General features: G+C 44.1%; 1 protein-coding gene across 8 annotated transcripts in view; it reads right to left on the reverse strand.

Moving 5' to 3' along the window:
- The window catches only part of HPCAL1 (hippocalcin like 1), a 1,733,702-nt gene that overhangs the window by 196,576 nt on the left and 1,513,204 nt on the right, over positions 1-23,922 (reverse strand). For all 8 annotated transcript variants that reach the window (XM_078647808.1, XM_078647811.1, XM_078647806.1 and 5 more), the window contains one exon: positions 14,544-14,942. In XM_078647808.1, the coding sequence (XP_078503934.1) occupies positions 14,544-14,921 (378 nt within the window). In that variant the 5' untranslated portion in view covers positions 14,922-14,942. The remainder of the gene's footprint in view (positions 1-14,543; positions 14,943-23,922) is intronic.

Consider the following 23,922-nt stretch of genomic DNA (forward strand, 5'->3'; position numbering starts at 1 on the left):
AAGGCGGGGAGGAGTTTAAGTGGTCCTCAACCTAGTAAAGTTTAAAATATATGCTCCATACGACAAAGCAATCTATCCTGGTTTGTTTACTTAAAACGAGCATACAAACTGTAAAGTGATAAGTGCTCAAAGAATATGCTCACCAAGCACTGCGTGTAGTGATCCTACGTGGTCAGAATTATGGGCGCCCGCAAGTAACCGGGCTGTAAAAACAAACACAGAGACAGCCGCATACAGGCACATTAGCCAATCATCTGAAGTGCTGGGCCAAGTGCTCACAGTGCAGGATATTGCATCTTTGAAGTACTTACAAATGAGTGCGGGTGCTGCCTTCTTATAACCTACCCAAGACCACGCTTCTGCCGAAAGGAGACTCACATCGGCAAAACCGCCGGTTTAAATGCACAGGCCGGGTCAGGTGTGAGGCAGTATCCTTTTCCGGGGAGGAAAGGAATCCTAGTGAGAAGCGACTTAATGCGCATGTGTGAGCACCGGAGATAAACGCGCATGAGCTTTAATCAGGCACACTACTCCCCTGCTCATGCGCAATGGCTCACTACATGATCAATGAACGGGAATTGTCGAAAAAATACCCAGAAACATACAGGCAATTTGCAAAATGAAATAATTAAGTACAATGCCCTCCATCGCCACATAATTTACCATAAAGGGGTTATCTTAATGTCATATCTGGACCGCACTTCGTCCTGCAAGTAATATAGCCCTGTGATACTGCTACCTAATCGTGAACACTCAAATGGACTCCAGCACTTTCTTAAAATACAATTTGTTAAATTGCTATCTTAAAGGGTTATCCATTACGTAACTTGCGCACATCTACAGTTACGAAAGTGGGGCAAAAAATCACTGCATCGCAATGGCAATGAAGTCCAGGTATACTGTAAAACCAAGTCCCACTGAAAAAGTAATCCTGTCTTGTGTGCCTCACGAAAAGAAAAGAAAGAAAGGACAGAATAAAATTAACGGTCCCACGGCTAAACAGCCGTGCTCAATATATGTATCAAAAAGAGAGGGGGGGACCAAGGAGCTTATAAGGTCCAGTGTCCGTGCTCCGAAAATCAATGTTTAAACAACAAGGAGGACAAAGTTCCTATGCCAGGGAGCAAAAAGTCACCCATGCATCGTGGTGCAAAAAGTCACCCATACTTAAAAAATTGAAAGAGAAAGAAAGGAAAAAGACAAAGGGGTATTCCTAGGTATGAAAGACCCAAAATTATGAGAGGGAAAGACATTGTGTTTCCTCTGTTGCCCTCACACACCCCGAAGAGTGTCATGCTTCCTCATCGGGCGTTTGCTCCTCGTAGGGCCGGCGCTGCAATTCCCTACGGGTCCCCCTAAGGGTCACTTTATCGGAGATCTTTTAGAGGAATGCCGGATGATGCATGCGGGTGTGCGGGTAATGAGTCAAGAGGAGGGTAAAGAAAAATCGTGCCAGTGTGATAGATTGAAATTAAAACAAGGGTAAACATGCATATGTTTAAAAGTATACCCTTGGCAGTCAATACTGCTAAAATATTATTGACCCAAGAGGCCTATTATGCCTAGGTGTCAATTGTCAAGGTCAACATGTTTCGCGCTTCCGTTGCCCATAGGTCGTTAGCGCTTCGTCAGGACCATAAAGAATATATAAAGTGCACGTGATTTACTGAGTATAAAAATTACCCTCTTATCTCAATCAGGGTGGAGTAGAACCTGTGTACCCTTATCATGGTCACAGCTAATAGGTGGAAGCCACTCCTGAATGAAGCCTAGGAAATTGGAAAAGAACAAAACAAAGTAATAAGACAGCATCGATGACAACTTGATGCCGCAAAATGTACCACATGTGTGTACATCAATTACACTTAAGCAATAAAGTAGAAAGGCACACAGGACAGGTTGATTGTAACTGGTCAAAAAGAGGGGGGGGGGGGCTTTGTTTAATGTGGTTTTGGCCCCTACCCTACATAGCATCAATATTGAAAAAAGGCGGGGAGGAGTTTAAGTGGTCCTCAACCTAGTAAAGTTTAAAATATATGCTCCATACGACAAAGCAATCTATCCTGGTTTGTTTACTTAAAACGAGCGTACAAACTGTAAAGTGATAAGTGCTCAAAGAATATGCTCACCAAGCACTGCGTGTAGTGATCCTACGTGGTCAGAATTATGGGCGCCCGCAAGTAACCGGGCTGTAAAAACAAACACAGAGACAGCCGCATACAGGCACATTAGCCAATCATCTGAAGTGCTGGGCCGAGTGCTCACAGTGCAGGATATTGCATCTTTGAAGTACTTACAAATGAGTGCGGGTGCTGCCTTCTTATAACCTACCCAAGACCACGCTTCTGCCGAAAGGAGACTCACATCGGCAAAACCGCCGGTATAATTACATCATTATACCAATGTCTAAGATAATCGTGATGACACAGTAAAATTGATTAGCGCCTTTGACGTCATGGTAATGTAACAATGAAATTGCGCCTTAAAGTAAATAGCACTTTTAATATCAGGGCACTGTAAAGAAATGATTTCATGACGCCTAAATACGACTTTGGGATTTATACATCACAATATTCCGCATAGAATTTTGAGAATGAGTAAGTTGACGCTTAATATGAATGTGACTCTGAGTCTAGTATTGCACAACTCGCTTTTAATTATATGTTTTTTTTTAATAATATGCTTCATAATTCTCAACTGTGTCTCTATGTCATTGTACATTGCTGAAGTGTCTTTTCCCACTTATTCGCTACAAATGTGGTTGCACTATCTCCCTTTTCTCTTATTACAGGTACAATGTACCACAAAACGAATCAGGTTACAAATTTACCTTTTCCTTTTTTTCACTTAATCACTTTATGGTCCTGAGGAAAGCCGACTGACCAACAGGCAGATAAGGCTGAAACATGTCGACCACTTTTAACCTCACAAGATTAGTGCGCTAGAATTCCTAAATAATTCCATAGCGACACGCCTTAACCTTCTACCCGAATCCAGAAATATTAAAGTTGAACCTCTGGCTGTCCGGGTATTTTAGAACACCTTTATAGCACTATTTCACTTATTCACCATCACTACTGTTTTAACCAATGGGACAACCTCCTGGCGGAGGGTGCAAACAAAAACTGACCCAAGGATTACGCACGGACACGTGTTACAAGAAGCGGGGACACATCATATACCGCTACACGACTCTGAAAAAACACGTGTATGAGGGTCTTTTATTTGGGAGACACCTACCGATCCACCTGCAGACCTTGGTTATGCAGGACCAGTGATCCTTTCCACATTGATTTATAATTATTGAAAGGAGATTGAAAGGATCTCTACTCTCTCTCCCTCCACCAATTGATGATACGGATGTTATTGACCACCATAGTAAGTGCAGATTCAGTGCTATGGAACTTTCTGAATCCGTGCTGGGAGTTGTCTAGGTACCCCGAGGAATCCAAAAAAGAAGATAGATGAAAATTCAGATGGGATTCGAGGATTTTTGCTGGGGCAGGTAACAAAGAGATGGGTCTGAAGTTTTTAAGCTGTTTGGGGTCCAAGGTGGGCTTTTTTAAAAGGGGCTTCACTATTGCTTTTTTCCAAACCGAAGGGAAGGTACCCTGAGCCATGGCACCATTCATCACTTCAAGAAGAGGCGGCAGAAGGGTGTCCCTACATTCCTTCAGAATCTTCAGTGGACAAGGGTCCGAAGGGGAAGCCGACTTTGTCCTATCTAACAGGCGATCAAGCCCATCAAGGGAGAGCGGGGGAAAATGAGTAAGGGTCTTGATGGGGTCTCTCGACCAAGACTCTAAGTTAGCTAGAGTTAGGGAGGAAGGATCCCCCAAAGTGTTCCTCTGAGTTTCCAAGGCGAGATATATATCCTCGATTTTTTATGAAAGAACTCTGAGATATTATTGCACAGCTCCTGTGATCCCACAACTGTATCAGGCACTTGGAGGGAACACAGTGAGTCCACAATCTTAAAGAGTTCCCTAGACGAAGTGAGAGATGTGGTAAGGTTAGAGAAAAACTCCTGCTTTTCTTTAATTACTCTAGTCTTATATTCTCGCAAAAGGCGTTTGTGTGCCTCTCTTTCAATAGGATCCCAGGCTTTCCTCCAACTTCTCTCCTGTCTCCGGCAACTCTGTCTCAGAAGCCTTAACGGCTCCGTGAACCAGGGGGCTGAAGGTTTACGCCGTGCCGAATATTGAAGGGATGCGGGGGCTAGCTCATCCACAGCTTTAGTGATGGAATTAATAAGCTCTTGAGCCGCTTCCCCAGCTTCTCTCGAAGAGGAGTGCCCGCTAGCTCTTATATAAGGAGCAAGGGCTTCGTTCGTAATATTCCTGTAGCATCTTTTGGGACCTCTATTGGTAGCACCCGGAGAAGACATCTCTGCTGGGAAGGGTGCCAATTCAAGAGGCACTGCCAGATGGTCTGACCAGACCAAAGGCACCGGAGGACCAACTGAGAGTCTGAGGTCGTTAGTAAACACACCGTCTAAAATATGGCCCGCCCGATGGGTTGCAGTGTCATTGGCTCCCAAATCATCTAAGTGGAAATTCAGATCCCCTAGAATGGTAAGGTGGGGTTTACCAAAATAGGGTTCCAGAATTCTCAGGAGCTCACCGCTAAAACTGGCTCTAGGGCCAGGCGGTCTATAGATGAGAATACCGGTGAAAGAAACCGAGGGAGAACATAGAATAGAGAAGTATAGTGCCTCAAAAGGGTCCGAGGCAACAGACAAAGCTTTTATAGTGCAGGACAGAGAGGCTTTACAAAGAATGGCCAGCCCCCCCCTCTACGTCTGATTCTATCCTGTCTATGCAATTTAAAGCCATCAGGAATCGCCAGTAGTAAGTCATGACCTGACGAGTCAGAGGCCCACGTTTCAGTCACAAAAACCCACTCGGGTTGTCTTTCGGTCACAAACTCGTGAAAGGCTATATTGTGTTTTATAACAGACCTAGCGTTGACCAGAAAGCCCTTTCTAGATGGAATGGCACTCTGAGATATCGGCGAGGTCTGTGGTCTACTTTTAAAGGCAACGGGGAGCGAAAGGATCGACTTACAGGTGCGACAGAGGGAGGAGTGTAATACACCCTCTGGAGAAAAGCTATGGTGACACGGCAAAAGAGCAGGCTTAAGTGCCACTAGCTCCTGAAAAGAATAGACAGATGTTACCTGTGGGGTAGAAGGAGAGTGTCCTGCGTGCAGCCCGTCCTCAGCGCGGACGGCCGCAGACGGGCTGAACTCAGGCGTAACTCCGGCGGGAATCCGGCATCCCCGCTGCGCGTAACTGCTGCGCGTCAGCATGACCTCCTTTTGAAGACGTCTATCGTCCTTATGACGGCTAGAACCTCAGAGCTCCCAAGTGACTCCGGCAGGCGTCCCAGAGTACACCCAATATGGCCGCCACAAAATCCTACCTACTACTTGTTAGTAATTAATAAGTTGTCATCCGAGGCCAACATTGGGTGCTGACGGCTGTGGTTCAGGGCAGAGTCAACAGATCTCATGACCATAGAGAGCTGGGAAAGGCAGGAGGCGGACCGGAGACTTTGTTAGGGTGGGTGAATTCTGTAGGCTGGGTATGCGTGCTCGAAACCTCCATTATTATCTTTGTATTACTAGTTGGATTTGTAAGGGGCTTGGCTGAAGTCACTGTGCATATGGGCTCTTGGGATTTTTGTAAGGCACGGCAGGGTCTTTAAGTGGCTACAGCAGGGAGTATGACACCGGGGGTCACACTGCTCAGTGATTTGTAGTGGTTGGAAGATCATTGTCCTACCTGGTGTCGCGCTCCATGCTGCAGTCAGTTGAGAGAGAAGCAAGCCAGCCATGTAGTAGACTAAATGAGTGCTGGGTGTGTAAATAGTGCTGATGAGTGCAACGGTTTGAGAGTGTGTTTTGGTGTGTAAGTCCACCTATCTCAGTGTGTATGGCTGCTGATGTGTTGTTTAACTGTGAAAAGGGCCTAAGAGAATCGTTATTAAACACTTTCATATTGCAATTATGAAGGTACATGTATGTATGTACATTCCATGCAAGAAACTGGTCACCAACAGGTACAACTGTATTCTATTTATGGTAGAATGATGATGTGCGAACGGAACATTGTGAATCGTGATTGTGGCATAATTTTGGCTGTAACAGTCAGTGGCTTGTGAGCAAGAGAATATTGTGCAGTGGCTCTAGGCTGTTGTGTGTGCCTGTGAGCACAGAACTCACCCACATGCAAGATTTTTGGTGCGATTGCGTGCTGGTGCTACAGTATGGAACTACCTGGTGTGTAAGACTATGCGATGTAATGTCTCTTACACTGTTGTGTACGTGCAGGAGCATGGAACACACTGGTGTGCCAGAGTATGTAGTACAATATCTTTATGATGTGTGTAGTGAAGCCAAACTCACAAATGTGGTTCTACAAGTACATTGTTGAGCATGTGTTGAAGTCCAATTTCATGCTGATCACTGATTTTTCTTGGTATGGCGACTACCCATCTTCGGTGTGATAAATGTTGGTGTACAACATTGCTACTGTGCTGATTGTAGTGAGCTAGTCTAGCTCCCTTTATCCCTCCGCTCCACCATGGAATAACACTAACATAACACACGCAGTAGTTTAGTTTGCAACAGAGGGCAGAAGGGCACAACAAAACAAGAGTGGAACAGAGGGCAGAAGGGCACAAAAAACGAGTGAAACAGAGGGCAGAAGGGCCTATACTGATTTGCAGAGGGGGCTTGCTGTGTGTATTGGAACAGTAAGCAATAGACTAGAATTCGTCCCTGGGTAGTTACATTTGGCTGAGATTAATTCAATAATTGCACCCTACACTTCAGATATTTTTAATGCGGAACTGTAATAGGCTGACATAGGGGTTCTGACTAAACTGGGCCTAGTACAGTGGTTATGCTTATGGGGTCACAGTTTGAGTAGGCAATGAAAGCTCTTTTATTATACTGAAAAAGTAAGTTCACTTGCATACAAGCTTATGTACTATTAAAATGCAAATCCACACATGTTCCCTATGGCATGCTACTATATTTTATGAATCAATTGCTATTTCGTTTATGTCCCTGTTTTAAGACCACTTATTGCACACTTACATGATTTTAAGAGAGTTCCCATTTTGTGATCCTGTGCTTGTGCTGTAAATACAAACCTTTTTTCCTCCTCTATCCTTCTGCTATCATTCCAAATCCAAATAACTGACTAACCTATCCACTACTTAAAATGTACCTGCATGTTTCACTATACTAATTCAACACTAATCTTCTATGGGTCCCAATGTTTTATGTTTAGAATGTCATGAGCAAACTATGAATCATTTTATTTAAATGTTGATGGAGGCATCCACTCCCACTCTTATGCATTCCTCCATTCACCTATGCAATTACATCCACACATCCTACCCTTACTCATGCCCCCAGCTATGCACTCACTTAATCTTTGGCCCAACCACCCTTGAACGCACACTTATCCTGCTCAGTTATCCACATGGATCTGCGTAAAGTTGTATATCCACCCATACCTATTCATCCCTGAACCACCTTCAACCAAGCACATATCCATCCACTCTTAGCTGCGCATTGATCCATCCTCTAACACCCGGCTGTTCACCCATATGTTCGCATGTGCATCAAGCTACTTATGTGATTAACACCAATCCACCGTAATATGCACATACAGTCATCCAACAGTCTCTTTAACTATGTATTCCTCTTAACAGCCATCAGCACATCCATTGACAACCACCTGTGTTTGCATGTTGCCTTTTGTGTATTGTCTCACTGCATATCTCTCTACATTTTGTCTTTATATGCTTCTGGGTATGCTTATAGTGCAACATGAATGTGTTAGCTGTTTATGTATCTAAACAATAAAGACATTGCACACAAGCATTGGCATAGCCAATAGGTCTCACCTTTGGGACTTTATAAGTGTTTAGTTATCCAGCACAATATCCCTGGCGCAACAACATCAACTGTTGCATGGCTAAACACTTCTATGGTCCCGAAGGCGAGACCTCTTGGCTATGCCATTGCTTGTTCTTAATTATTATTTAGTAGAAATGTAGGGAAACGTGAGGAATACAATACATACTTGATTTTATACACTGTTAAAAGGAAAGCATTTTTAATGAGGCGCCTGAAAAACCACCACCTCGGCTGCTGCTAAATAATAATCTGACACGTTTTAAAAGCTTTCTAATAACCTGTTTTGGATCTGGTTCGTGAGGTACTGGGCACGTATAAGCGTTAATGCATCTGACAGCCCAGGCCTCTCTTGGGCCTTGTTGGCGCAGTCTGGGTTGTAATTAATGTGGCCGAGTATATTGCTGTAGGTTTAACTTTATCCTAGATGCTGTGATTGTCAATTACAGTAGCATCCCTTCTTCCAACTAAACTGCACTCAGAAAGGCCCACTAATCTCCAAAATAAAAGTGGCAGGGCATGTGCTGGGTGTATTAAAAGATTAGATAGATGAGTTTGACGTTATAAGGACCGCGTCCCTGGCAAACTTCCACCTTCAGAACAACTGTTGTGAAGGTGAAAGTTTGCCAGGGACGCGGTCCTTATACGCCGACGATGAGCGGCTGATGTCATTGATGTACACGGACCTCGGCTATGGCACGTTTGGTGCATTTAAGGCAGTTATAACGGATGTGGACCATGTCTCAAGTATACAGTGGCCGAGTTACCAATTTAAACGTACCCTGGCCATCACGCTAAAAGTGTTTATTAAGGTTTTCACCAAGGATGAGGACCTACTGGATTATCAGTAAGGATTGATAACCTGCAATTACTCACTTCTACAACACAAGGTATAACAAAACACCTTCCCACGCGCGGACAATGTAGCCCTCATTATTGATGAAACCACTCTTTGAATTGCCAATATTTGCAATTTTAGGTCCTTGCAAGACGACCTGTGACCATCACTACGTTCACTATGACTCCATGAGAATTCTATACTCCGGATATGCCCACCCCTCCCCTCGTGTCCTGAAGAAGACCCGCCGTGTAAGGGACATTTTCTCTACAACTTGGGTCGAAACGTAGACCAGAATACCGGAACACATGACTAGAGTATGATTTTGAACACCAGTTTCAATGTGGTGTTGTTGTGAAGAAGATAACTGAACTCTGGATCCAATCTGCTTGTGCTCTTTCAAGAAGCCATTGTCTATTGTTTAATGGAAATATACAATTGACTTGTCACTTTTTTCCTATTGCACTTATCCCGATCACTGCACACCCCTTCCCCTCCTTTTGTACAGTGGGCACTGAATGTTATTTATATGTATAGCAATTTACAAAAAAGAAAAAAGCAATGAAATGCTAAGAGACACTATGTGAATAAATACTAGTGTTTGCTGCAAATCGCTTTTGACATTGATTGTTTCTCTTTTTAATAATTATTTTGAATAATTCCACTTTAGGTCAGGGACCACTTTTTCTATATTGCATAATTACCCAGGTCCCTTTGACTTTTTGAGTTGACCCCTTCTCTATAACGTGATTGTCAATTACAGTAGCATCCCTTCTTCCAACTAAACTGCGCTCAGAAAGGCCCACTAATCTCCAAAATACAAGTGGCAGGGCATGTGCTGGGTTTATTAAAAGATTGGATAGATGAGTTTGAGGTTATTTAAGGTGTTGTGCTTGCGCCTCATTGCAGTTCCTGTTGAAAGAGTTGGGACGGTCTCTGTCTAAACGTACATAAGTTGGATTTCTGGAAGCATGCTGAGTTTACGGGCAAAAAATGGAAAATACACAGGAACAAAATAGAAGACTGTTTGACCAGTGACTGAGAGGTATGGAGGAAGGCAAAAGTAAATAAGTGCAAGTTTATTGCCAGGTACCATGACACTGGTTCTGTCTGCTCGCCTAAAAGTTGGGCCTCTGCACTGTTGACCCCTGAAAGGTGGGCACTGGCGCAATTTTAAATATTTGGTCCTTGGTGTTGATTACTCATACCGTTTTGCTCCAAAGATATTCCCTCTGTAAAGATAGATTGTAGGTAGAATGAACACTAACCAATATTATATTCAATTCTATGTGGAAAAAGTAGGCATTTTACTCTGATGGGCTAGCTTGAATGCCACTTTATCTGACGTAGGCACAGGGTCAGTAGACAGATCCAACCTATTTATGCAACATTGTTAAAATTAATTGTGGTTTATTGCAATTTAGAATGGTTTATTCATGAGGCCTTGGAACTGATGATAGTTTTAGGGGAGGCAGTGGCCTGTTTCTGTTAAGCACAATGGCTTCCGAAAGTCTTCAAAATCCACCATTTGCCTGCTAATTTTTCTACATTTTCTCGGGGGGAGAACCCCCCCAAACCATCCTTGGGTGGTTCGGGGTCGCTCGCTGCGCTCGCTCACACGGTGTGCCACAACAATAATTTGCAGCCTCACCACTTTCAAATGTCACCAGCCGCCACTGTTTGTGGTGAAATCGGCTAATTTTGCAAACTATCTGACAAATGATGAGCAATAAGGGGGACTGTGTGGAATATGGACCTCTATTACCATATTGGGGCTCTGGTGACATTTACAAACCACATGGCCTTTGGCCTAATGGTTTATGATGTCACCAGAACCCCTTGATTGCAATATTGGATCATATTACACAGTCACCTATTCTGTATTCTCTGCACATTTCACTGTTAGTGATAACAACTGTAAATCTGGTTAGGCTACACTTTCCATTTGAAAGGCATTATTTTTGTTTTCTTTATAACTATGATGCCATTCAAGGAATCTGCAAGAAGCATACCCCCAAATAATGTTCATCTGATCTGGGTTCAGCCTGACAAGATTTGTGCAGATCTGTAAAGCAAGGTTTGAAGGGAAGTAAAAAAAAGGACATTTTCCCATTTTATTTCTATAAGAATATTTGCTCTGCAATACATAAAAATCTGAATTGGTTTACAATAAACTTGGCATGAACGTAAAACTTTAAAGTGGGTTTGCTGGATTTGGTGTAAACCTGTTTAGGAGTTAGTATGTAAAACTATTTCAGGAGTGGTCTTTAAAAGGTTAAAAAGTAAGAGATATCTGGGCTGTTAATCTGTGGATGGTCTGCAAACCCAGTTTAGAGAGCAGTCTGAGGACTAAATTAAAAACGAAATAATCATAGGGAGCTTTTTTACACCATTGTCCTTTTCAGATTCGTGGACTAAAAAAATAGACTACAAAAACAAAGACTCTAATTGGGTGAACACAAAATAAAATGTTCTTTTGCAGCTGGCACTGCATCCTAAAACTAAAAACAAAAGCCCACACAAGGAGCTGGTGTAAGCACACTCTGACCCCAGGCACAACTAGTGGGGCCACCAAAGGGACTATCACCGTTTTTAGGAAAGATATATTTTTGATGTGAAGTCTGTAAACCCGAACTGGGGTTTGCAAACTTCGAGAGACACAGGTCTCCACGTTTGTGATACTTAGTCTGCTGTCTTGGTAACAAGGTCACATACTATGACCTAACATGGATTCACAAAGCTTATAGTCCGTCGTCTTTCTACGAAAGCTACAGACTACGGGCACTATTTTGGAAGTGGTGAGTTCATGGCCTATTTAACAAGATCACGGACTATAAAAATTGCGGACCCTTGATAGCCCATGGTCTCAATATTGAGGCTGCAGTCTAATTTGGATGTGGCGTGTCTGATAAATAGTCTGAGGGCTATCAACACATTTAAGCACCATTAAATATGTAAAGAATAACAATTCAATTCATACACATTTCCACTTAGATAAGGATTGACATTAGAATAAACCTAACTTCTACAGGGAGACACAGACTCAGAATGCCTTGCAACAAGGGAAGAACTTCCTTTACAGTCCGCAGACTTAATTTAGCTTCTGCAGGCGTTTTTATATTTTAAAGGACTTCTGAGCTTCTCATTGGCTAGAGCACATGCATTCTTAAATTACATGGGGAAGAGCCTTTTCTTGGCAACAAGCACCACATCCACCATGATTTGTTATACATAGGCAGGTGTGCCGAAACACGTCATGCTGTTTTAAAAAATAAACCCTCAACTGGATGGCTAATTGTGCTCTTGTGTGTTGGTGTCCGATTCTTCGAAAAACGATCGGGTTTGGTTGGAGAATATATATATATATGGATGATTATGATGATTATAAGGTACAGACGGCTGTCTGAACTTTAAACTGCTATGATCACAAGAATTCTATGGGACTGATATAGGAGTAGATAATCAATCAATCAATCAATCAATCAGGTCATTTATAGAGCGCACTACTCACCCGTAGGGTCTCAAGGCGCTGGGTGGGGGGGGGGGTGCCGTTACTGCTCGAACAGCCAGGTCTTGAGCTTCTTCCTGAAGGAGAGGTGGTCTTGGGTCAGGCGCAGGTCGGTCGGGAGTGAGTTCCAGGTCTTGGCGGCCAGGTAGGAGAAGGACCTTCCTCCTGTTGTTGCTCTTCGGATGCGGGGGACGGCGGCGAGGGCGTGGCTGGTTGATCTGAGGAGGCGCTTGGGAGTGTAGAAGTTGATCCGGTTGTTGAGGTAGCTCGGGCCTTGGTCGTGTAGGGCTTTGTGCGCGTGGGTGAGGAGACGGAAGGTGATTCTCTTGTTGACCGGGAGCCAATGCAGATCTCTCAGGTGTCCGGAGATGTGGCTGCATCGGGGGATGTCGAGGATGAGTCTGGCCGAGGCGTTCTGGATCCGCTGGAGTCTCTTCTGGAGCTTGGCGGTGGTTCCGGCGTAGAGGGCGTTGCCGTAGTCCAGTCGGCTGGTGACGAGGGCCTGGGTGACCGTCTTCCTCGTCTCGGTGGGGATCCACCGGAAGATCTTACGTAGCATGCACAGGATGTTGAAGCAAGACGAGGAGACGGCGTTTACTTGTCTGGTCATGGAGAGGGAGGAGTCCAGGATGAAGCCCAGGTTGCGTGCGTGGTCCGTCGGTTTGGGTGCGGTGCCCAGGGCGGGGGGCCACCAGGAGTCGTCCCAGGCGGAGGGCGAGGAGCCCAGGATGAGGACCTCCGTCTTGTCCGAGTTCAGTTTCAGGCGGCTGGTCGTCATCCATTCGGCTACATCTCTCATCCCTTCGTGCAGGTTGGCTCTGGCGGTGGCGTTGGTCAGGGAGAGGATCAGCTGGGTGTCGTCGGCGTAGGAGATTATGTTGAGGTTGTGTTGGCGTGCGATGGCCGCGAGGGGGCTCATGTAGATAAAAACTTTCCCTGCTGCCCATCACCCATTATTCCAAAACAGTTCCAGTGGAGAACTGTAATTTCCCGACTAGGAATACAATAGCACTTTTTGAGCACTTTACACTTAGCACTTTCGTCTGTCATGAATATGACTGGGGTACAGAGGAGGCATGTAAGAACATAGATTGACTAAACAATCGCAAAGATGTTAATTTATATATATCATGGCCGATAATTAAAACATGAGAAGAATTCGATTAACGTTGATTATACATTTAGACTAAAATTGAAATTAAGATGTGCCCAAGATTGAATTTCACATCATAGCAATTTTTTAATGTTTAATTAGTTACGGTTATGTTTTATCTGTATTGATACAGTTATATGAGATCCATACTCACTTTGCAAAAGAAAATTGTAAATGAGTTTTAACAATTTTCAAATGTATTTGAATGTTTAAAACTAATGTTTGGATTTGAGCCATAATACGCTAGTCTGTCTTCCGACATTTAACCCAAGGTTATAAGTCTTTTAACCATGTTGATAAAAGGTCACATGACAGCCGTTTTAATTCTATTGGTGGTTACTTGTTTAAAAAACTGTTTGGAATTAATCACTTTCATCTTGTGAGCAAGGTGACTGGGTTCGCCGAAACGCGTCAGATTGAGGCACTTTCGATTCACTTCTTAATGAAATAAAAAAACTCTGCAAATGCAAAATCCTGACTGAAGTGTCCGTTTCTCCTGGAGGTGCTGTATAGCATTCTTTTGGAAGCATTTTCTTGATATATATATATATTTGAGTGATTACTATGATTATTAAATCCAAGAATTAAAACAAAATTCTTAAGCAACATAAACCTACATAAGAATACACAAAATCTTCCATCTCCAAAAATGATGCATATTCACTGTGAAAAAAGTTACCTAAATGAGTTGGAATGAGCAGAGTCAAGATTAGGTAAATTCGTAAAAACGTCTCATCTAGCAATAGCGAGGTTAGATTTCTAAACAAAGTGCCTTCAAGAATACAAGACTATGACTGTTAAGAAACTGCTTACATTCTCTTCAAGTAACCCAGTTGGACTGGTCATGCATTGATTGCCAAATACTGCAGCTCACATATAATAATGAAAAAATAAAGATATACTGATGCTGAAATCTACCATAGGTGATGGAACAGAAACCTTGTGTTACGCCATCCTTGGTACAATCCACTGGTCTCAAAAAAGCTAAGGGAATAATGTATTAAATACATTTAGCTATGTATGTATGTATTAGGCCAGAATACGCCAATTTCATTAGTTCTTGGTTGACAAATAAGGAGTGCAAATAATTTTGAATGGAAAATTGCTTTTACCTGTACTATTTCAAGCATCTCCCCTCGACTTATGTAGCCATTTCCATCAAGATCATACATACTAAACGCCCACTTCAGCTTTTGCTCAAGCTTTCCTCGAGAAGTAACGCTGAGGGCAATAATGAATTCCCGGAAGTCAATTGTAGCATCTCCATTGGTATCGAAGGTGCGAAACACATGTTCTGCAAACTTTGAAGCATCGCCATAGGGGAAGAAGTTTGCATAGATCTTTTTGAACTCATCAACAGTCAAGTGTCCAGTAGGACAATCCTTCAGAAAGCCTTTATACCACTCTTGAAGCTCATGGTCTGTGAATTCGGTGTTCTCTCGAAGGTCCTGTAGCACCTCTGGACGAAGCTTGCTGTTCTGCTTTCCCATCCTGTTTTTCTATTTTAGTACCTGAAAGGTGCAAAAGAGAAAGCAATCAATCATAATACCACAGTTTTCCAATGCCCTCTAGGTGTACAAGACAAACGACTGCAGCAGAAAGAACATAAAGCCTGGGCTGACTGCATTCTTTAGTAGTCCTACTGTTCTTCAGGCTATCTATAGAGCAAGTCATGTTGCTTTCGTGTCATTTTCCTTAGAATGAGCAACCAGTAAAGATCGTGAATGGAGTGGTCCCAGCATTCCATTGCCAAGAGATGGTGAGTTCAACCTTATGAACTTGCTGACCTCTTCCAGTAGTTTTGGAAAGCTCATCTTACTGCAGGAATGCTACAGAAAATGCACCTTTATTTTAATTCCATTCAAAGATATATGTTTACTTTTGTTCGCCAAGTTAAAATTTTAGTTAGTACAAGAGGGAACTTGAAGGGGCAGACAACTATTGTGAGGTCTACATCCAGGGCAGTTTTGGGGAATAGTGGCAGCCTAGCTGCCCAACGAGGTTATTGGGCTTGTTTGGGCTTCTTTTGGGCTTGCAGGGCTAGCAGCTCTATAAAGCCAGCCATTGTAAGTAGCCATTGTAAGTAGCCAGCCACCATTGTTTATTGGTACCATGTGGCTAACAGTTATTCAAGAAGGTTTTTATCTCCATCCCATCCATCCCTTAGGTCAGGGGTTTTCAGTTTTTTTTGTGAGGTCTTTTCTGACTCTTACTGGCCTAGCTTTGTGGAGACAGGTGTTGAGGGTTTATGGTTTATGTATGTTGTCGCTTGAAGCAGGTGCAGAGAAGTTGGCATGGGTTGGCAGAGAAGTTGGCATGGGCTACTCAAGTTTATTGTTGTTCACAGCAGCAATCCAGGCTGAAAGGAAATGGGTAGGCAAGCGTACACCACAACGATACAGAAAGTTTAAGGTTCAACAACCAGTTAACTTAGTTACAGGTTAATAATTGCATGAAAACTGTAGGGCCGGTTGAAGGCCTCAAGTCGGGAAGTTTAGCCTAGGAGGAGGTAGAACATCGAAGGTTTACATCTGTGGGGGGTTGGGCATTTTAGGGTTGGGGTAGTTTATTGTGGGTAAATCGTTAGTAAAGTGAGGTTTAGTTTTGTAAGGCAATGGCCCAGGGTTTATTATATGTGGTGTGCACATTGTTTCAATAAAGCAGCCTCTTTCACACATGCTCAGTGTCAGTGGTCTGTGCTTCCCCTCATATTCCCCAAATATCATTAACTTGAGGTTCCTGGTGAAGCATATAATACCAACAATGAAAATGTCCAACTAGAGCAGGGGAACAGCCCACAGAGGTGTTAACACATTCAACTGAGTAATCAAAGTGTTATGTGCTACCAATATTACCTAACATATTAAGCAAGAAGACAGAATTAATCATCATCTAGGAGTCCATTCATGGAAACGCAACAAGACTCCTAATTCTAGAACGTTAGTATTACACAAATAGTAAAGAAATGAGGAGCTGTAATACTCATGTCCAGCTAGGTTGCGGAAATGATGATAACACTAATGTGTGCTTTAGTTTAGCGAGGTGACACTTCAGTGTTTGTAGTTATGGACATTTGTGCACCTTATGTGGGACGAGGTTACAGAAGTTAATTGCTCTGACAGTGTAAAGTATTTCTGAACATCTAACCATGTAACAGACCAACAACATGATCGAATAATACATGTTCCATAGTAAAAGCTTTCAAGTCAACACTATTCACCTTTTTAGATATAAGCAGCTCAAATTGTTTTAGTAGTAGTAAATAAGCTTTATTCGATTTAAAAATAAAATCATAAAAGCACAACAGATACATCAGTTCAAAATTCACAAACATTATTAAAAAGAATAAGTGCGTACTACTACATATTACATATTAATTTAAACGTGTATATGGGCTGCAAAAGAAACCATCGTTAAAATAGGTTTAAAATGGAATATCAACAAACAACAGCAAGTGGTTTTGTAAGACCCAGAGGAGAGATGTTATGCCACATAGATTTACGATACTTTATGACTGATCTTAGAAAACATGAGACAGCGAATATCACATGGTCATCTTCTAATCTTAACAATTTTAAAAAAGCTGGCCTACAGTTTCTTAAACCCCAGCGTTTAAGTAAAGGTTTCAAATATAATTTTCTGGGGTTAGAGTACAATGTGCAAAAGAACAATATATGGATGTTAGATTGCACCGCGATGTTATCACAAGGGCAGATCAGCTTAGTGGGCGACCAGTTGTTTGCGACAGGTAAAGTTACCATACGGTAAAAAATCCCCAGACGCAAGCGGGACAGAAGCATTCGATTGAACGGACTGGGGTCAACCTTCAGGTAAGTTTGCAAGCCTTCGTTGGGGGTAATTTCCTGGAAATTTTGAGTGGTAAGTTTAAGTTTTTCACGATTCCATCTCAGAGTGTCCAGGTGAGTAATTATTATTTCTTTGAGGGCTGATCTAGGGACATCCTCCATGGATCTTGGATTTTCAAAATATTCCAGGAGTCCTAATTCTGTTAGTAATAATCTTACATAAGATAGCCATCTAAAGTTAGCAACCCCGTCTAGGGCTAAGCAATCTTCTATGAGGTCCCTGTTAAAACCAGCTTCATGTGTTGTCCACACTTTGTGCCATAGGAGAAATGGAGACATCTTAATGATATCACTCAGGTGTTTAACGCCTGTCTCGATGTGCGTCATAAACGTAGATGTACTTTTGGGTACTCCCATTAGATAGCAGATAAATTGGTTTTCGCAGCACTGCAGGGTGCAATCCTTCTCGATACCCCATAAGCCAGCACCATAGGTAGCTGTGGAAACGCATTTGGCCCGATAAATCTGGATCAGCTCCTTGATTGGTTTCCCGCCTAGTCTATCAGAAAAGGCGCGCAAGGCACCTATGGTGCGGGTGAAAGCCAGCTTTCTGGCTGCAATCGCCGGCTTCCAGCCACACCTCCTGTCAAACAGGACCCCTAGGTAGCAAAACCTATCAATGGTAGCTAATTTTTAATTGTCCAGAAATATAGTACAGGGGGCCCTATTAAGTTTTCTAGTGCATGGCATGGTGTATGTTTTAGATATATTTACTTTAAGGCCTCTCTCCTGCATATAACCTGCAAACTTGGTAACCGCCCTCTGTAGACCCACTTGAGTTTGAGACATTATTGCCGCGTCATCGGCGTAAAGGAGGATGGGTGTTGGTAAACCTTTCACAGTAGGGTAATCATTTGGAAAGAGGGAAAGATGTTGTCCCACTGAATTTATATAATACGTAAAAAGCCGTGGGGCCAAAATGCAGCCTTGCCTTACCCCTCTTGACAGTGCAAATTTATCCGTACACTCCCCCTGTTTACCGTATCTCACTCTTGCCCCGGAGTTGTTGTACAGCTCCTTAATAAAAGTAATTATTCAGGCATCAATCCCCAGGTCGTCCAGCGTGGACCACAATAATGTGTGGTCCACGCAGTCGAAAGCGGAACTCAAGTCCACAAAGGTTATAAAGAGTGCTCCGCCTCTAGCCTGTGTGTATTTGGAGGTGAGGAGAGACAGGTTTAGGCACTGTTCAAGTGTCCCTATACCTTTCCTGAACCCATATTGCAAGTGTGACACAACATTATTGTCTTCCTCCCATACTTGAAGTCTTTTTAGTATGATCCTTCCTGCTACTTTCATTAGGCCGTCCAGTAAGGATATTGGCCTGTAGCAGGTCGGGTCATCCCGCCTGCCCTTTTTAAAAATAGGTACCACTATGGCATCCGACCAGGTTTCAATGAACCCATTTCGGTTTCCCATATTCAAAACATTAGTAAGCAGAGGGGCCCAGAAATCCGGTTCGGCCTTATAAACGTCTACCGGGGTACAGTCAGGGCCTGCTGCTTTACCTGGTGCGCTTTCCCTGATAGCTTCTTGGACTTCTCCTATTGTGAAGGTTAAGTCTATCGGAAAAGGATAAGACGGGGAATGTGTGCCTCTACTATTGGTTGTTCTTTTATCCACGGTTAATCTAGACCCTGGGAGTAAAGAAGTATCTGCTATACTTGGTTGATTATATAGCTGCCTGAAGTGGGTTGGCCATCTTTCAGCGGTTATAGCGAGGTCTATCTTGTTTCCATTGTCCCTCGGTTGATATAGGGTTTTGACCAGCCTCCAAAACTGAGAGCTGTTTTTCTGTGTAGAAGCTTCTCTCAGTGTTTCCCAAGCCTGCTTTTTTAAGGCCAGTCTTCTTTCTTTCATTGCAAGTTTATATAGTTTCCTGGCCTCACGAATTCTATGGGGGGATCTTGGTTTCAGGGCCAGTGCATCTTTCAGAGCTTTTAATGCTTTTGTGCACTTTCCGTTAAACCAACCTTCAGGACTAATGGGATTATTTTTGGGAACACGGGTCAGCAAATTTTTAATATGGCATATGATATTTGCAAAGGCTGACAAAACAGTAGTGGGCTCCCCACGTTCCTCCAAACATATGTTCACATCCGCTGCACAGTTAGTGATCAGCTTTTGTAAGAACATACTAGGAATAATTTTTTCCCATTTTATCACGTAGCCATTAGTTTTAGTTAGGTCAACCTTATATGGATACGTGCAGGAAATTCCCTTATTTTCAGAACGCCCTTTTATGTTTATACCGATTATCAAGGGATAATGGTCGCTGGATACATCTTTTCCGACTTCCCACGAGGTTATAAACCCTTGGTTAGCATGGGTTATGAGTATGAAATCAATAGTTGATTTACAACCCCTTTCAAAGAAGGTTGGCTCAAAAGGTACGGGGAGAACACAATTCTGATTAGCAAAGGAAAAGTCAAAATTAAAAACAATACCATTTAACAACGTCCCCATCTTTGTGTGGGCGAAATGTGTCGGTTCCTCCCCCCCATGGTCATCCAAACCACATAGACCCGAATCGGTGTGTGGACAAATGATGCAATTAAAATCACCGAGCCAGATTATTCTTGCCCCCTTAAATAGGTCGACAGCTCTAGCAATATGCCGGAACATACTAGACATGGTGGACTCCATTTCACTATTAGGGATATTGTTATAAAAGTTCACCAATACAATATTCCCGTTTTGGCCCCAAGTAAGAGATAGGATTTGGAAAAACGTGCTGGAAAGCACTTTATTAACCTTTACCTCTGCGGATGTTGAGACATATATACAGAGCCCACCCTTATTGTGACCCAGTGTTGACGGCTTGGCCGGAGAATGAATAGTCTGATACCCTAGCAGGTGTAGTTCTTCATAACACCATGTCTCTTGAAAGCACAGGATATCATGCTTGTGTATGTCATCCAACCAAGCTGGGTTGGTGGCTTTACTAGCTAACCCTGCAACGTTCCATGATAGAAGAGTGTTGGAATAAGGTACCCTGCTAGTAACCGCATGTAAACTGCCTACACTTACTGGAGAATTTTGCAGTCGCAGAGATGGTATGTTTAAGATGGCAGAAGGGGTCCTAGGAGTGACGATGGAACAATTCTGGGGAATTAGTTGAGAATAATAAGGGACAACGCTAGACATCGTAATATCTCTAGATGGATTTTTCCCCGACCGCATATTAGCTCTAGTCGCCTTCAATGGACTTACTAGAGGATGGTGGGTAGTGGTAAACTGATGTTTCTGGGGCCCCTCGGGTCTCTTTTCTATTGTGAAAGGCTCAAAATGTCATTCATTTTCATCCAGTTGAGAAAGAGGATGGAATAGATTAGCCAGAGGTATACTCCAGGCATCCTTGGGGTTATAAAATTGAGAGTTATCCCAATGATCACTAGAAATAGGATTTTGATATTTTGGCGGTTGATAGGTTGGCTGGCAGAGTGGGAAGCGAGGGACGTAAGTGAAGTCATGAGGGTTCTGACCCCTTGTCATCACTGGGAAATCTATTCTATAGGGAACGTATGGTCTGTGACTCTTAGGTTGAAAAGGGGTGGGCCTAGGTTGAAGGGAAGATGGATTGTGTCCCATGTGCGGACCTTGAGCTGGAAACCGAGGTTTTGAGGCTTCATACGAGCCTTTTAAATACCAGTTGTTCCTAAGGTTGGGAATTGTATTCCTCGTTTGAAATTTATTAGATGGTGGTGGCTTCAGCATAGATTCAGGGTAGAAATAACCTAGGTTATGCGTTGAAATCCCCCCCTTACCCATCCCGGGAAACCAATCACTGATAAAAGTGGCTAGTCTGTGATCTTTAAAGTTGACTATGATCACGTCGCCATCTATATCCTTAGGTCTAGTGCCTACCCAGTTACATCGCCTAACCGAAACGATATCGCCGTTTAGGTGCGAAGGAAGTGGTCTGTGTTTCCGCAGCCAGTAAATAACCTTGTTTTTTAGATTGTCCTGAGGTTCATGCTTACCAGCTGGCGGGGGAGGAACCCCTGTTAATACAATGACGAAATTTAGGCTCTCTGGTGGTAAATCAGCGATGTCCCTTGGGCTTCTTTTGACATTATGAGATGTAGTAAGTGGGGGCTTTATCTGATTAGAATGAGTATTATGGATCCCTGTGTTTTTGCTTATGATGTTAGTAACTGTAGCAAAATTATTTTTAAGTTTGTCATTAGGTTTATTATGCTGAACTGGTTTAGGGACCCCGGATAATGGTGATGGATTTACTTTAGGAGTACCACTCCAGGTCTTAAGTTGTTTAGGAGCTTTTGTAGACTGGGTTATGTTGCTAGGGGCATAAGGTTTACCGAGCGATATACCCTTCTGCTCTTGAAGGATTTGATCAACACGCTCCCCTAATCTAATAATCCTTTCTGAAAGAGGGAGAATCAGAGCCTTTATGAGACAATCAATATCATTCAATAACCCTGCATAACTAGGAACAGATATTGAATTAGGAATCGTGTCTTTCATAGTCTTCGTTATTCCATCCTCTTGGGGGGTAGTAGGCTGGGAATGTATTGGATTTATCGGATTAATGGGAGGAACAATTCTCCTTTTTAATACATACTTTCTTCTTTTCTTCCTCAGCGGAGAGCCACAGGAGCCCTTAAGATGTTTATTGGGGACCTTGATAGATGATCTTAAAGGCTTTCCATCGGGGATATTAAGGGGATGTTGATCAAGCCCAATTGGAGTAAATATGGGAGAAGGTATGCTTTTATCGTAAAGAGGAGCTAGTTCGTTTTGGTTGTTGCTTAAGTCTATAGACTGTATGGTTGGTAACTGGGAAGGAATAGAGTCAGAAATAGTTATAGTGTCTATCTGGTCGGGGGACTGAGTTTGAAAAATACGAGGGATATCTTCTATAAAAGAAGAAGAAGTGTTAACAATATCTTTAGGTGTGGTTAAATCTATTAGAGGTCCTATAACTGTGTCCTGAAACTGAAGTGGTCTTTGTTTTAGCTTCTCGATAGAGAGACGTCGCTCAGCTCGTTTCTCTGCGAGAGTAAGCTCCCTACCGGCTTCGTTCTTTATCTTAGCAAAAAATTTGTCCAGGGGGCCTAAGAAGGGAGACAAAGACCCTGACGTTCCTGAGACAGAGTTTGCCTCGGGGCTAGGCATCTCGTTGGGGGAGGAGCTAATAATATTATCCTTGGCAAGAGCACCGCAGTGGCCGGTACTACAATAACAGGGTCAGATCAAGGGCACACACTAATATAGCTCGACAGGAGGAAAAGATGAAAATGAAAATGAAAGGGACACAGAGAATAGGCCCAACCCGGCCTCCTTCGGCCCCGGACGGCCACAGACGGTCCCGCCCTTGTCCCGGGCTTCTCCCGGCGCGCTCCCGCGCGCTTCTGCGCCGCGGGGTTCACTGATTGGTAATGTACTACCTCAAGGGTAGGGGGAGGAGCCTGCAGGGAGAGCGTCCCAGCTGGAAACTATTGGGAGTTGTAGGCGCTCCTGGGACTTGTAGTCCTGCGCCCACAACACGCTCGCAGCCCTGCAGGTCCCCGCGCCCAGAGTCAGAGTTTTGGTGGTCACAGTGCTACAATGAAACCCCCAGCGCAGCGGGACCCGCGCAGCGGGTATCGCAAGCAGTATCCAGGCAGTGTCCAGGGAAAACAAAGCGGGTTCCAAGGGTCGTCACACCCAGCGTGCAGACAGCAGCAAAGGAAAGGCAAATCCGACGAGGAGAATGGAGGGGAGGCTTTTCACCGCTCCAGGGCACCAGGGAGGAGCCTGCAGGGAGAGCGTCCCAGCTGGAAACTATTGGGAGTTGTGGGCGCTCCTGGGACTTGTAGTCCTGCGCCCACAACACGCTCGCAGCCCTGCAGGTTCCCGCACCCAGAGTCAGAGTTCTGGCGGTCACAGTGCTACAATGAAACCCCCAGCGCAGCGGAACCCGCGCAGCGGGTACCGCAAGCAGTATCCAGGCAGTGTCCAGGGAAAACAAAGCGGGTTCCAAGGGTCGTCACACCCAGCGTGGAGACAGCAGCAAAGGAAAGGTAAATCCGACGATGAGAAGAGAGGGGAGGCTTTTCACCGCTCCAGGGCACCAGGGAGGAGCCTGCAGGGAGAGCGTCCCAGCTGGAAACTATTGGGAGTTGTGGGCGCTCCTGGGACTTGTAGTCCTGCGCCCACAACACGCTCGCAGCCCTGCAGGTCCCCTCACCCAGAGTCAGAGTTCTGGCGGTCACAGTGCTACAATGAAACCCCCAGCGCAGCGGGACCCGCGCAGCGGGTACCGCAAGCAGTATCCAGGCAGTGTCCAGGGAAAACAAAGCGGGTTCCAAGGGTCGTCACACCCAGCGTGGAGACAGCAGCAAAGGAAAGGCAAATCCGACGATGAGAAGAGAGGGGAGGCTTTTCACCGCTCCAGGGCACCAGGGAGGAGCCTGCAGGGAGAGCCTCCCAGCTGGAAACTATTGGGAGTTGTGGGCGCTCCTGGGACTTGTAGTCCTGCGCCCACAACACGCTCGCAGCCCTGCAGGTCCCCGAGCCCAGAGTCAGAGTTCTGGCGGTCACAGTGCTACAATGAAACCCCCAGCGCAGCGGGACCCGCGCAGCGGGTACCGCAAGCCGTATCCAGGCAGTGTCCAGGGAA

Source organism: Lissotriton helveticus, chromosome 6 (assembly GCF_964261635.1).
Source record: "Lissotriton helveticus chromosome 6, aLisHel1.1, whole genome shotgun sequence".
NCBI classification, from domain to species: Eukaryota; Metazoa; Chordata; class Amphibia; order Caudata; family Salamandridae; genus Lissotriton; species Lissotriton helveticus.